Raw genomic sequence first — 15,881 nt, 5'->3', positions numbered from 1 at the left:
TTGTTCAGCATCTTAGCTGTAGAGGGCAGTGTCACTGGCCCTCAGATGTGGGATCCGAACCGGGGCCCTCTGGCATCCCAAGCGAGTTCTTAACCGTTGCGCCACTCGGCCGGCCCTATTCTTTACTTCTTAAATACAGAGGGCGCCAAAAAAAATGTATACTGATTTTAAGAAAGGAAAAGTGTATTAAAATTGTAATACTCAATATATACTGGTAAGAAAAGATGAATACAAGTCACATTTGACTTCTGCAATTACAAGAGGTGCTCAATTACCATCAGCGTCCAGACACTTCTGATTATGGTGAACTACTGCTTGAGCTACATTGACCAAAGTGTCCACTTATATACATTTTTTTGGCACCCCCAGTATTATTATTTCTTAGGACCCCAGCATTAGTCCCATTCTTTCTTTCTACCTGAAACTGCTCTTCCTGGAAGAATTAATCTACTCTCTTGGCTTAAACTAACACAAAAATTCAGGTAATTATTAGGCTTGAATTCCCAACTGTCTAGTGGGAATTCCCACCCTAATGACCCTAGACATTCCCTTTACACACTTAACATACAATGGAATTAAATAGTTGTGCATCAATGTCATGTTCACCTTTTATCTCTAACACCTAGCAGTTTTTAGTATAGCCAGTACTTAATGTATGTTCTGAATAAATGAATTAATGTCATAATACTTGGTATTATGTTTATAAAGGCAGAAAGGCATACAATATACCTTATTTTTAAATTATAGAAATAGCATTTTTTAAATCTGTGTGTCTATCTACATATCTGTCTATATATCTATGCATGTATATATGTATCTATCCATGTTTCATTTATCTCTAGAAATGGTATCGCTTAAGCCACCACCCCAAACTTTGGTGGCTTAAAACAAAAAAATTATTATCTCTCTCAGTTTTATGGGTTGATTGGACTCAATGGGTGGTTCACTGCAGTTACATGGTGGCTGGAACTAAAGTCAATCTGAAAGCTTGAACCGGCTAGAGGTCCAAAATGGCTTCTTCACTTGTATGTTTGGTGTTTCAGCTGAGATGGCTGGAATGACTGGGGGCTGCCAAGCATCCAGCCATCCATCTCTCTCTCTCCCGTCCTGAAGTGGCCTGCCCATATGGGTTTTGGGATTCCTCTCAGCATAGCAATCTCAGGGTAGTTGGACTTTTTACATGGCAGCTAGCTTCCCCTAGAGTATGCATTATAATATACCCAGGTAGAAACTACTTAGCTTTAGATTACAAAGTGTTGCTTCCACTGCATTCTACTGGTTAAAAGTGATTATTAAGGCCACAGATCAAAGGGATGGGACTGCAAAAGGGCATGAATATTGGGAAGCATAGTTCATGGGAGGACAATCTTTGGAAACTAACTACCACACATTAGATCAATAAATCAGAAAGTTAATTCATTCTTTTTCTTACTAATCTAACATATTAACTATAATTTTTATGTTAACTTCCAGTATTTTACCTATGCACATATGTGAAAGGCACAGATCTTAAATTGTACAATTCAATTAATTTTGACAAATATATACACCCATGTGACATGTGCTCTGCATCACCCCCACAAGTTCTCTCATGCCTCTTTTTAGTAAATCCTCAAACCCACAGGCTATCACTATTCTAATGTTCCTCACATAGGATTAGTTTTGCCTCTTCCACAATATCACATAAATGGAGTTATACAGTACAAAGTGTGATCAATCAATAGAGTTAATCTTTAAGTTAAAAAAAATGTATTACAGTAAAAAACACATTGCCATTAATCTCCCTCAAAATATTCTCCCTCTCTTCAAATGCACTTATCCCTTTGTTCTTGCCACTTTCTGAAGCAGTTCTGGACGTAGTCTTTCGTGAATGTCTTTAGTTGTGCTATCGTGGCTGCCTCGATGTCCTGAATCATTTTGACTTTGGGGATAAGCCAGAAGTTGCACTTTGCTAGGTCTGGTGAATAAGGTGGATGAGGATACACAGTAATGTTTTTATTTGACAGAAATTGTTGCATACCAAAAGTGATGTGTGACACACAGCATTGTCATGATGGAGGATTAAACCATTTTCCCAACGCATGTTAATGTGTTGTTCGCGATCCATGATTTACAGCACACTTTAAAACACACCATGTCTCAACCATAGCTCACACTTGACTGACTACACGGAACAAATTGAAACGTGTCACACACTGTTGCTAAGGTTTGATCTTCCTGTATTGAAAATCCCTGCCTTTCCATTGGATGGCACTCAGCAGCAGCATTCACCATATTTTGTGATCGCAACAGAAATGCTCTGTGTCATACATCACTTCTAGTATGGCAATTTCTGTCAAATAAAAACATTACGGTATGTCCTCATCCACTTTATTCACAAGATCTAGCACCATGTGATATGGCTCTTCCCCAAAGTCAAAATGGCCATGAAAGGTAAACATTTGGAATCAATTCTGGAATTGAGGCAGCCATGACAGTGCAACTAAAGACACTAACAAAGGAGGACTTCCAGAACTGCTTCAGAAAGTGGCAAGAACCATGGGATAAGTGTGTTTGAAGTGAGGAGGAGTGTTGTGAAGAGGATTAATGGCAATGTATCTTTTACTGTAATAAATTATTATTATTATTTTTTTTTTAGCTGAGCCATCCTGCCACCTGTTGGCAGCTCAGTGGCTGCTCAGCTTGGGGCAGGACTCAAACCGCTGTTGCTCAGAACTTGCACTCTTGAGTGAGCTCTTAACCAACTGAGCCACTCGGCCAGCCCTGTAACAAATTTTTTAAAATTTAAACATTTTTTATCACACCTTGTCATATATACTCTTTTATGTAAGTCCCGTTTCATTCAGTCTAATGGTTTTAAGATACATCCATGTTGTTGAACATATCAATAGTTCATTTTTATTGCTGAACAGTACTCCATTCCTGAATACAGTTTAGCCATTCTCTTGTTGATATATACCTAAGCTATTTCCAGCTTTATGACATTTCTAAAAATCTATTCTGTATACAAGACCTGTATCAAATATATGCTTTGTGAAAATTTTCTTCTAGTCTGTGACATACCCAGAAATTTTCTTCATGGTCTATTTTGATAAGCATATGTTGCTAATTTTGATGATACATACTTTATCAAATTTTTCTTTCTGGTTATTACTTCCTGTATCTTGTGTAATGTGAGAACCCTTTGCCTACCCTCAGGTCACAAAAATACTCTTTTCTCATTTTTTCAGAAGCTTTATAGTTTTAACTTTTATATTAAGCTTATAATCTACCTTGAATTAATGTATATGTATGCTGAAAGGTAGGAATTTAGGCTCATTTTTTCAATATGGTGTTTCAGTATCATTTGTTGAAAAGAGTTTCCTTTCTACTGAATTATGCGACATCTTTGTTGAAAATTAATTAATCAAATAAATTTGGGTTTTTCGGGACTCTGTTTTGTTCCATTGGTCTGTCATATGCCAATATATACTATCTTGATTATTATAGCCTTACAGTAAATCTTGATGTAAGATACTTTTAGTTCAATATAACAATTCTGTTCTTTTTCAAAATTGTTTCAGTTATTCAGGTTCTTTACAATTCCAAATACATTTTAGAATCAGCTTTTCAATTTCTAATTTTTAAAAAAGCCTGGTAGGACTATGAATGGCTCTGTGTTGAATCTATAGATTGATTTGGGGAAAAATGACATCTTAACAATATTGAGTCTTCTAATCCATGAATAAACAATCTCTCTCCATTTATTAAGATCTTTAATTACCTTCAGTAACATACTACAGTTTTCAGTGTAGAGCTTTTCCCACATCTCTTGTTAAATTTATGTCTAAGTAGTCTATGTTATTTTTAGCCTCTATTGTAAATGGAATTATGTTAATTTCATTTTCCAAATGTTAGTTGTTCATATACAAAATACAAATGTTTCTATACTGATCTTATATCCTGTGCGCTTGATGCCCTGGTAAAAACCAGAAGCAAAGCTCTGACCAGAGTCCTAAGTTTATTTTAAGGAACCTTCTAATCAAAGGAGGGAGAACTATTTATCCCCATTCACAGCTTTAGCAAGTACGACATTTAATCTCAGAGGGCTGAGTTATACCATAATCAACTCTAGCTCCTAAAACATGAACTGTTATCTCCTTTACAACCACTTGTCCTGTAAGATTATGTTCCATGAAGGTAGCCAATAGGTCACTCTCTCTTCATCTTCCAAAATTAACTTTACCAACTGTAGGAAAAGGACTAACGAACACCAGGCAACATTGTTTATGGTAAAAATGAATCCCAACTTATTGCATCTGAATGAGAGGGCTGTGAATGGACTATGTATCTAATGGAAGGCCACAGCTTGAGCTTCTCTGATTGTGGAGACTCTTATAACTGGGCATGTCCCTTACAAGGACTTAGGAAATTATATCTACCAAATTGTTACAAAAGATAACAGCTCTTCTGCAGCATAAAGACTCTAAAGTAATCCCTACTATTAACTATGTGGATCTTGTCCCCCTGTACTTAAGCTGTAATTTGAGGGTAGAAGTCAAAGGATAGCACCTGGGCTACTATGAGGACTCCAATGAAAGACGAATGCTCTCCTGGTATGCTGTTTCCTGTCCAATATCCTTCTAAGTGAATCTAATGCTAAGTTTGGCCTATTCAGGTCATGTGAGTCTGAATGTTTAGTTAAGCCTAAGAAGAATCCTTGGCAATCTTTGCAATAACTGTAAGTATACCAAGGGCCTTTCAGGTGTCTGATAATGTCTGGTTTCCCAATGATGCTTTGCTATAAACTGCTTCAGTTAAATCTGGTTTTCTAAGCTGTATTCAATAGGACTTTACCATTTATGCAGGAGTCTTTCTTTTTCCCTTCCTGTTGGCATGTATTCAGAAATTCAATATGAATACCAAAGATTGTCATAATACCAAATAAATATTGGTTCAAGCACTGTGAGGTTGCCATATAAATGGAGGAACTGATTGTTTTGAAACCATATATAATTTCTAATACTGGATGCAGTGAACTTTTCATTAAATGGCTTTGTTTCTCCAACTCCAATGTCTATCATTCCCATTACATTTCAGTGATTTTTTCCAAAGGCAATTCAAAATTCCCCTCCCCATTCACTGGTGCCGCACCTCTGTAGAATGCATCTATACATGTAGCATCAATAAATAAAAAGTTTCTGCCTATGAGCCACTCCTAAAATATGTTTCCAGTGAGCAGTGAATTCTGTCTCAGACAGAAAAGGCTGGGAATTTTGATCAGTCCAAGCATAGACACCATGAATTTACTTTTACCTTCTAGAAAAGACTATAATTTCAGTTAACTACTTTAAAAGACTATAATTGTTAACTACCATTGATTTACGGCAATATTCCATAAGAAATCACTGACTAAATGAATAGCCTCTAGGTGTCAATCTAAGATATGCACAAAATAATTTTAACAGACTGTTCCTTCAAGAAGTTTGCAGCTTAGTTTGGGAATAATATACCCATATAATTTTATAGATATAATGTGACTGCATTTTATTCATTTATATTACAATATAAAGATATAGCACAGGCAAAATTTTAAATAATGATTCTTCCCTCTATAAAATTCATGTCAACAATTTGAAAGTTCCAAGGAAGAGTGAATGTAAGCTGTGCTTAAGTTATTGCCATTTTAGCTGGTAAAGAAAAATACCCACCATACTTTATTCGTACCATGTCTATAAAATATTCATTTTGTTTACTCATAAACTATTATTTTAACATTACTGCTATTAAATTTTAATACATTTTTATTATCTTAAAACTACTTTACCCAAACATTTTTAGAGTGGTAGTGCTGGTGCTAAAAAAAAATTCCTGAAAGTTAATAACTTTGGAATGGAATTTACATGTGCTAAAAAAATGCAACTAAGGAAGCCAAACAAATGCCATAACATGCTGTGCTATTAATTTAAGTGACTGTACTCTGCATATATAATAGAAAATGCTGAGGAAAAAATCCATCAAAGCAAAAATATGTTACAATGATTGTGGATTTATTGACTTAGACTTGTAGCTAATCACCCATGGTCCCCACCTACCTCCGCTCCCTCAGCACACATACTTTACATTTATTACTTTTGGAAAACTCGTCTTGAATTATTTATGGTTTGAATTATGTGTCTCCTCCAGATCATAACCGTTCCATAAAATGGGATCACCCTACCTTATATAAGTAGCACATGATTAAAGGTCAAAGTGAATGCAATAAGATAATATGTCAGAGTGATCAATATGGGCTACAATAGGACAGGGAACCTCCATTCGTTCATTTATGGCCTTTCAGTTAATATATACTAAATTTTCAATATGTTCCAGACAATGTGCTAGAAGCTAGGGATGAAAACATGATTAGAACATACATAGTCTCTACCTTGAAGGAATTTCATAAAATAGGCCATATATATATATATATATATATATATATATATATATATATATATATAGTAGCATTCCAAAGAAAGTTTGGATCATCACAAGTTGCATTAAAACAATTTCTTCAATTAAGGTCGAAGTATTTCAGGCTATCTAAAAGAAAGTTACTCTCTGGCAGAAATTTTAGAAAATATGGTATATGTGTGTATTTGTAAGCAGTAACAGTTGCTATGGTATGAATGTTTGTGTCCCCCCCAAAATTTATATGTTGAAATCCTAATTCCCAATGTGACAGACTAGGAGATGGGGCCTTTAGGAGATGATTAGATCATGAGACTGGAACCCTCATGAATGAGATTAATGCCCTTATTATAAAAAGACCCCAAAGAGCTCCCTTGCTCCCTTCCACTACATGAGGAATACGAGAAGTCTATGACTCACCTGATCATGCTGGCGCCCTGATCTCAGACTTCCAGCCTCCAGAACTGAGAGAAATAAATTTCTGTTGTTTATCAGCTACCCAGTGTATTATATTTTATTATAGCAGCCCAAGAGAACGATTTAGCTATAAAATCTAATTTTTATTGAACGCCTTCATTAAATCTGTATTTTGCTAAAAAATAACGTCTTTTCTTTTCCCTTCAATACCAGCACAGAACTTGTGACATATTATTACCTTTTATCCCCATTGCTGTGATCAAAACAGTACAACATTGCTCAAAACAGCTATGAAAATGTGTTTTTTTATTCCCATTTATAGTACTAGTGCCTAATTGAGATTTAGTTTTAACTAAAAGCCATCTACACAGAACAAACTGTATCCTCTAACTAAAAGATCAAATTATATCCCACTGGAATTATAAAAACTCATGCTGTAAGAAAATGCCTGCATTTGTAAATGGTACAGTAGTGGCATAAAAAATGGAGCAGTCAAATTAAGAGGGAGTAGGCATGAAAGGCTTCTCAGAGTATTTGGCAACAGAATTAAAATTTCAAGGACAGGTGAAGGTCATTCATTGACCGTGGTAGGGGAAGAATACCAACTTACCTTCTTGAAGTACTCCAGCTAGCCAAATAAAACTAAGACCTCAAAGACAGGAAAAACATGGCATTTAAAAAAGTATTGTATAATTGTTGCTGACACTGTAAACATAATGCAAATGTCAGCATTTCCAATTGGGGAAAAAAATGTAATTGAAATAAAAATAATAGCCAGGAGGGGTTTAGGGAGGGGTTCAAATAAAGAGAAGAGAGAATCATATTGAATCTCTCATATCTTACATGAGGTGAGTCAACACCATTATGTTTTATTTTTAATGTTAGTAGAGAAACACAGGTTTATTCATTGATCCATCTGGCTTGTTTATTTTAGAAGATACTATTCTAAAATGAAAATAGGATGTTTAACTTTCAAATTACTCTATTGAAAAATGCTTAAATAAAGAACATTTGAGAATGGCAAAATATAAGGTGTGAGTGGAAAAAAAACAAGAAAATCTCCAAATTAAAATGTAAATAAAGTAATGTAAGTGAAATTAAGTATGTCAGTTACAAGAAATATAACTATTAAAGGGCAAAGACTATAAGGTGGAACAACCAAATACTAATTATAAAAGAAATGCTTAATATAGGTACGATAAAAAAAAGTGATAAATACACCAAGAAAATACAAATAAAAGAAAGCATGGGTTACAAAATATCAACATCAGACAAAATTTCAAGGCAAGAGGTATTAAATGGGGCAAAGTGATCAAATTACAATCCACAATGAAGCTATAACAGAACAAATTTTTATGAACTAAATAATTTAACATTGAAGTTCTCTGTCTTTCACAAACTATACAAAAGAACAAGAATCTAAATAAATAATATAAGTTTAAAGTTTGGTCTAATAGCTATATGCTGAGTCAAACAGAATATACATGTAAAAAGATATTTATGGAAAATTTACAAAAGTAGATCATATATCTAGGCTACAAAGAAAAAACACCTCAAGCATATTTTTTTTTAAATTGAAATTTGACAGGCTTCTGAATCTTATATGGTTAAAATTAAACTAGAAATAAACTAGAAATAAATAAACAAAACCTAAAATAAAACACACTCTCCTAAATACCCTTGGGTCAAGTAAGAAATCAAAATGGCAAACATAAATTAGAAAATAATAATTTATAAAATTCACACAGGACAAAACATCTATCTTTGCACACAAGTCTAATCAATCCTTTATAACAGATTTCTAGAAGTAGAATGGAAGTGAAGGTCACTAAAATTGAGAAAGTCAAGGAAGTTTTTGACTACGGAGTTAAATGAGTCATTCAAATAATCAATCGAAATCCCCATACATTAGTAAGAGTTGAAGCAAAGTCAAGAGATGGATGCCAAAGTGCCCAAGGAATTTAGAAAAATCACTAAGAAGTAAACACATCATAGAAGTCAAGGAATATCAATCCATAAATTTAGAGCAATATACTGAAAGGAATATATACATTTTGTGCTTGATTTTTACTCCAATAATAAAGGTATAACATCAATTTCTTAGGTATAGTCAGGTTGTCAATAAATATTTATTGACCAATTAATACAAAGAGGTTCTAACCACTTAACATTTTAGTAGTTTGGTCAAACAAGCTATAAGGAATAATTGAATGGGAGCTTTTGGATATAAGATAAAATGTCCGTGAGCTAGGAGAAGGTAGCAAATGCATCTTCTCATTTCACCCTTAAGGCAAATCTTTACTTATAGAGGATTCATCCATACACTGACAAAATATACATGAAAATACTTAGACTACTTTATACTATAATCAGTAGTTCAAGTTTTATGCTTTCTTGATTAACCTTGGACTTGATCTTAAATTGCTAAAATCTGACATTACTCATTAGAATGCAAACTTTTCAGAGAGCTAAATAGTGTGTTACATTAGAAAAGTTTAAGGAAGAAAAAAATACCTTGTTAATGGAATTGTTTTTTCCTAGAAACAGAATGAGTTTTTCAACTTCAGAAAAAAAGATAAACTTTTAAGTTAATGCTAATAAAACCAACCTGTGATTTTTGCTGCCTTTTCCTCTTGGTTCACTCGGTTCTCATCATCTTCTTCATTATCTTCTTCAAAGTCATCTAAATTGCCAATGTCAGCCTGCTTCATACTCATCAAACTAGCCAAACTTTGCATGTCTTCATCCCTACATCAATGATTTACATACAACACAGTTCATTAAATGGCATTGCTTGAAAAAAGATTGCTTCTTAAAAATATATATTAATATATTCCTTCTTTCTATATGTTGTCTTTTTAAACACCTGCACAATACTACTAAAAAATCTAAATACTCATATTTATTAATTTTTAAATGGCATATTTAATTAGTAAAAAGCAAAGAGGATTAAAAACTAACAGGTCAGGAGTTACTTTAACTGTGTTGCAGACCTATGGAAGACTAAAATTTTCTTCATAGGATTAAAGTATGGTTTCTTAATCATGAATTCCAGAAACAAATTAAAAAAAAAAATTGGGGAATTGGGGGAGGGGACCAGACAAGCTATTGTTCTTCAGTCTTAGTTGTGGAGGGCTCCAGTCACCATCTGGCTGCCTGTTGGCAGCTCGTGGCCTCTAAGCTCAAGCTGCAGTATTAAATCTTAGTTGCAGGTAGGCATAGCCACCATTCCATGCGGGAGTCGAACCAGCAGCCTTGTTGTTAAGAGTGCACACTCTATCCACTGAGCCATCTGGGCAGCAGCTCAAGATGTGGAGTTCAGTCTTAGTTGCGGGCGGGCGTAGCCCACCATCGAACAGGCAGTCTTGTTAGGAGCATGTGCTCTCACCAACTGAGCCATCCTGCCGTGTGTTGGCAGCTCAGTGACAGCTAAGCTCGGGTGCAGCATTACTGGCCCCTGTGGGAATCAAACCAGCAGCCCTGTTGCTCAGAGCTCGTGCTCTTAAGCTAACCCTTAACCAACTGAGCAACTCAGCCGGCCCAAAATTTTGTTTCTTAAAACAGTGAAATAGTTTGCAAATCAGGTGAGATCTAGACTTTCAAATATTCAAACTTTCATAAGGCATCAGAACAGAAATTCTTAATCTGAAGTCCATGAACCCTTTTGCTTTTTTTGGATAAGAGGTAAAAGAAGTGGGACACCCCATAAATAATATTTAAATCTTGTTTAATGGAGCATTTTTCTCAAAGGGGCTATAATTCACCAAATGTTAAAGAACTATTATAATAGAAAAAGCATCTTGGGCCGGCTGAGTGGCGCGTTGGTTAGGAGTCGGCTTGGGACACCAATTCTGAGCAGCAGGGCCCCAGTTCGGATCCCATATGAGGACCAGTGATGCTGCGCCCTCTACAGCTAAGATGGTGAACAACAGCTTGACCTGGAGCTGGGCTGTCGTGAGTCGGCGGCAACGGTGTAGGCTGAGTGAGGCTGGCCGGCAGCAGGCGTGAGCTGCCATGAGCAGCAGTGAGCGGCTGTCCAATGGCCAGTGGAAGACTGCCTCACCCGAGAAAAGCGCAATGATAATACCAACATGGGCCAGTGAAGCAACATCCTCCACGCCTAGACTGAAGAACAAAAGTACAGAAACTTGTCTGTTCCCATTCCCCTATTCCCCAACGCTGTTTCCCTCCCCCAATTCACCAATAAAATCTTAAAAAAAAAAAAAAAAGCATCTTAAAACAAATTCTAGCCTTTTTAAGAATTATAAGATAAAAAATGACCTGGGTTGATTATAAGTTAAATACCATATATTTAATAAAATGTAAAGATGTTTTTATCTTGAAGTATTTTAAATATAAATTTATAAAGTTTACATTAAATACTCTAAACATCAAATAATTTAAGTTTTCCTGATCTATCATTTTCACCTTAAATTTCAAGCAAACTACAGTGAATGAAACCTATTTCTAACATGTTATATGCAAACTAAATTTCAATCTGGTATACTACCCAAAACACAAAAAGTCAAGTTAAAACACTGTTTCTCATGTTCTTAGCACAATAAAAAACAAAACAAAACAAAACACTGCTTCTTTTGTAAAGTAATGCTTGTTAATATTCATGTATTTTCTAAATATGGTATGACTTTGCAGACTAAACTGTTTTTTGAAATTCTTTGCATTTTATCTCATACAAGCTTCGAGCTAAAATTATTTCCCCTTTTTAAAATAGTCACACAAAGTCTGCATGAATAAAAAAAGTTATGTTACCTTATATGAATGCCTTACAAATTGCTCACCTGTCAATGGGGGATAATTTCAAGATATAACACTATTCTTAAAATGTTAACTTGCTTAATTTTACCTCTTTAATTTCCTCATATTTTAACCCTAAACATTTTTCTTTGGAAAAGGTAAAGAAGCAAGGAATAAGGAGGTAGAAAGTTTGGGGTGTGCTGAGAGAATGCTTCACTCAAATTGAGATATTTGGTTTGACTAAATTTCCTCTCCTCTATATTCCTGTGAACGGTTCTAATTCACTTACTGCTTCTGCCCCATGGAAAGGAGTCCACTTTCAAAGGATCTTCTCTGATTTTGTTTTCTCTCTTCTTCCTCTGTTTCCTTTCTGTTCCTTTTGGCTTGAACTTCAGGGAAAGGTCTTTATTTTTAATTTCTCAATATTTAAGTCTACAATTTAAGGTCCTGAGATGAAAGACTAATTGCTTCCATTCTACACTATCACACTCACTTAGAAGCAAACTTTCCAGAGAAGAGGCTTACTGTTATCTACCAAATCACTGCTGCCCTGTAGATGAGTGCCAAACATCTCATTTTGACTGACGCACAGAATCCACTCCAATCAGTCAAGTGCACATGGCCAATTATAGTAACCACATTCCACTAGGTCAAATACATTCAGAACTGTGATTCAAATTGGATTGAAATGCTCATAGCTGCCTTCGTCCCCTCACCATTTAAGTCTAGGCATGAAATGTGCAGTTCTCCCCTCCCTGAATCTTCCACTCCAAGTAGGTACTAACCCTTTCACTATAGCCAAAACATGTACTTACCCTTGACTTGACTGTATGCTACAATCAGGGTCAACGTTCGCTTTCTTTTTTCACCTGTTCTAGGTATGTCCACGCCTCATTTTATCCAGTTATATTTTTACTCTCTTAGGAGAACTGGGCGTATAAATTATCTTTCTGCAATGCCTATTCAGTGCTTTAGAAGTGATTTTTGAAAAGGATAGTGATTATAACCAACTGTATCTAACTGTGCCTTGCTATACAATTTTTAGAAGGCTGAGCAAAAGAACATGAATTGGCAGAAGTTCTTTTAGTTAGTTCTTTTATCCCTCTTATCTTAAACTTTTCATTTTGGGTTCCTCTCATGTCTCAGCTGCATCAAACAGCTCTACAAATTGAACCGTCTGTATTTCAGAGTACAACCACTTTACACTAAAGACACTGAAGCATAAAACAAACCTGTATGATAGCCTATAATATATAATTTTAAATTTGAAACTTGCTGTAATCACTTTTATAGAGTTCATTCTCTAGAGTCAAAGAGGCTATAAATAACAAGGCGTTCATTTAATTCAGCCTCTGAAACAAAGACTGGCAAGAATGACTGGTATGTGGTAGGATGTTCTTAACTGCCGCCAGTCTACTGAGTCACAAGCTATTTACCTACAGTGTTTTAAAACACATTGTGAAGCAACTTATTTGACAAAAGAAACTTACGTGGCTTTTCCTTCCCGAAGGAAAATGCAAGATAATGAAAATTGGAGAGTGGCAGATACAACTTTTTTGGACAATGGCTTGAATTTTAACTTGACATCAGTCTGAGTTGGCATAGGGCTTGCATACTGTTTCATGTTTATGCTGCTAGTAGCAAGAGCTTTCCTTCGACCAGAAGGGGATTCCTGGAAGATAAAAAAATTATTATGTAATTTGATATTCTTCACTTTATAGCCAAGTAGTTTAAAATACTATTTTAATAAGATGATTAAATAACAATCGAGACTTCCTTCTCCAATGAATTCCAGTAACACAATAATGAAAAAAAAACTTGTGATGAGGTTATATCATACCTTTTACATATTTAAGTAAGGCAGATATAAAATTGGAGAGAGCTGGCCCAGGCAGAAATAGGGAAGTCTTGAACAACCCTAAATAACTCAGGAAAGAAACAGCAAGGGATGCAAACTAGGACAGAAAGTCTCCAGGGTTCCTGGAAAAAGCACAGGGCTAGGTATCAAAAGCTCTGAATAACTGTTTTCCTTCCTTTGATTATGTAATACGTAATATAATATAATCTATTTACATTATAATGCAAATATAATGATATTACGTTACAGTAAACCTTTCTGAATACCAACAAATTTTTTATAGAACTCCCCCAGCCTTGGTGGCATTCTACCTCATTTTTGCCTACAGTATCTGAATTCTATCTATCCTATAATTTGAGCCTTATTTCTTCCTGGGGCCTTTTCTGATCACTCTAGTCTATAGTTTTCTCTCTTCCCTAAGCTCACATATATCAAGGAAGAAACAGTTGGTTTCTCTGATCCTATGGCAGACACTGCTAATCAACCCCAGCAGATCTCAAAATTCTTCTCCACAGCTACTGCCCATTCATCAAAAAAGGAATATAAAATGAAACCTGTTTGCTATCAAGGTGTTTAACATTCCATTAATAAGCTATCTGGTTTCAAAATTATCCTTTACAGATAGCCTAGGACAGGGGTCGGCAAACCTTTGAGATGGAAGAGCTGCCAGGGGTCAGCAAACTGCGGCTCACAAACTGTGGCTATGAAGTAAAATTGAAAATGAAAATAAAACTATCATAGTTTCATTTATAAAATTTTTAAAGGATATTATTCACATAATGGTGATTATCTAAAAATATATTTATGGCACTCAAATAATTTTTAAATTGTTGTGAGAGACAGGATTGGCTCTTCCAGGGGTCAGCAAACTTTTGCAACGGAATGTATCCAAAGAGCCGCATGTGGCTCGCCAGCTGCAGTTTTGCCGACCCCCTGGCCTAGGAGAACAATAAAACTAATGATTGGGCATTAACTATGTATAAGATATGGTGTCAATTTTGGAGAGATATAATGATAAATAAGACATAATCCCTGACTATGTGTTCTAATGGCAAGGGGAAATTTTAGACGTAGGATAATTTGTAAATCATGTAAATCAAAGGTCATATCCCATCATTCATGTAAACCAGAAGGCATATACCTGCATTCCTTAGGGTTTACTGGTCTTAGAGTTCAGACCTAAAATAAGGCCTAATTTCCAAACTACATGACCTTGAGTAAGTCAGTAAACTTGAGCCTCAATAACCTTCCCTATACAATAAAAAGCCTAAACAAATCCATTCAAGCTCTACAATGGTTTTCTATAAAATTACTCAATTTTCCAACCAAGGCAGGAAAAACTACCATTAACCTTTGAATTATTATTTAATAAATTTTTATTTGTCCTATGATTGACAAACTTGTCTAAAGTTAGGATATACTAATTCAATCAAAACCCTAAAACAAGCCTTTTAAAAATTTTTGACATTTCTGCTAACAGAACAAGTAAAAATGTAATGTAGGCATCCCTAAAGAAAGAATATCTTGTTTTAAAATGTAGTCTTATCTGTCAGATTATGCACAGCAATATTATACAGAACTATTAGTGCATGTAGATACCTTATGAATTTCAAAAATGCATCAAGCACTTGGAAGGATTTAAGCCCTCTCAGAAGAAATACTTAAGAATATGCAAATACCCTCAATTGAATCAAGTTGAACAGATGTGACTATCCCAAATAATACAAGTGTTCTTTCCCTGGTCGCTGTCAATCAAAGAATAAGATTAAGGTCCAAGGTTCTGACAATATGCAAAATGAAAACTACATCAAGGAGTATCAATTTATTACACTGATATGAACAATAGTCTCATATTGTACCTTTAGAATAGCTAACAACCTCTACATATAATATAGGAATTAAAGCCTCTGTTTTGAAAGCATGACATACAAAATGCCACATATTATTTTCAGATTTTGTTAAACAAATCTGTTTTACAAAATATGACATTGATCCCTTAATAGTAATTATTTAATTTTATAACCAAATAATAAAACTATAAAAATTAATATGGAATGAGCATAATTTTGAAAGCTCAGTTTAAGGACGAGTCTTGCAAAATCTAGAGTTCTGATGATTAACATTTTGTGAATTTCATTTTTTAGATAAAAATTATGTAGTAAAGGTTTTCTGATGAACTAAGGGAATTTTTAAGTGTTTGGTAAATTGGTGTCTCTGAAACAACAGGAAATAAAGCCACTAAACTCTAAACACAATTAGCTATACTATGTAATTAAAAGCAATAACTTGCTCAGCAACAATGAAAACAGCCCTTTATAAGGTCTGGGCAGGTAAGCAGAACAGAACTCTTTTGAGTCTACAATATCCATGCCTAATATTAACAGAGGATCTCACTAAAGTCTGTGTTCTTGGGAAAAGGGGG

General features: G+C 34.9%; 1 protein-coding gene across 8 annotated transcripts in view; it reads right to left on the bottom strand.

The window, feature by feature from the left end:
• The window catches only part of EHBP1 (EH domain binding protein 1), a 322,290-nt gene that overhangs the window by 198,631 nt on the left and 107,778 nt on the right, over positions 1–15,881 (bottom strand). For 7 of the 8 annotated variants that reach the window (XM_019634942.1, XM_019634858.1, XM_019634995.1 and 4 more), the window contains exons 6-7: positions 13,092–13,273; positions 9,455–9,594 (exon numbers count right to left, since the gene is read on the bottom strand). In XM_019634942.1, coding sequence (XP_019490487.1) covers positions 9,455–9,594; positions 13,092–13,273 — 322 coding nt within the window. Of the gene's footprint in view, positions 1–9,454; positions 9,595–11,890; positions 12,141–13,091; positions 13,274–15,881 lie in introns of those variants that run through there. The other variant, XM_019635193.1, reaches the window with a different exon arrangement.

Source organism: Hipposideros armiger, unplaced genomic scaffold (assembly GCF_001890085.2).
Source record: "Hipposideros armiger isolate ML-2016 unplaced genomic scaffold, ASM189008v1 scaffold_2, whole genome shotgun sequence".
In the NCBI taxonomy this organism is placed as follows: Eukaryota; Metazoa; Chordata; class Mammalia; order Chiroptera; family Hipposideridae; genus Hipposideros; species Hipposideros armiger.
The sequence above is the reverse complement of the archived record's forward strand: the minus strand, read 5'-3'. Positions and strand labels throughout refer to the sequence as shown.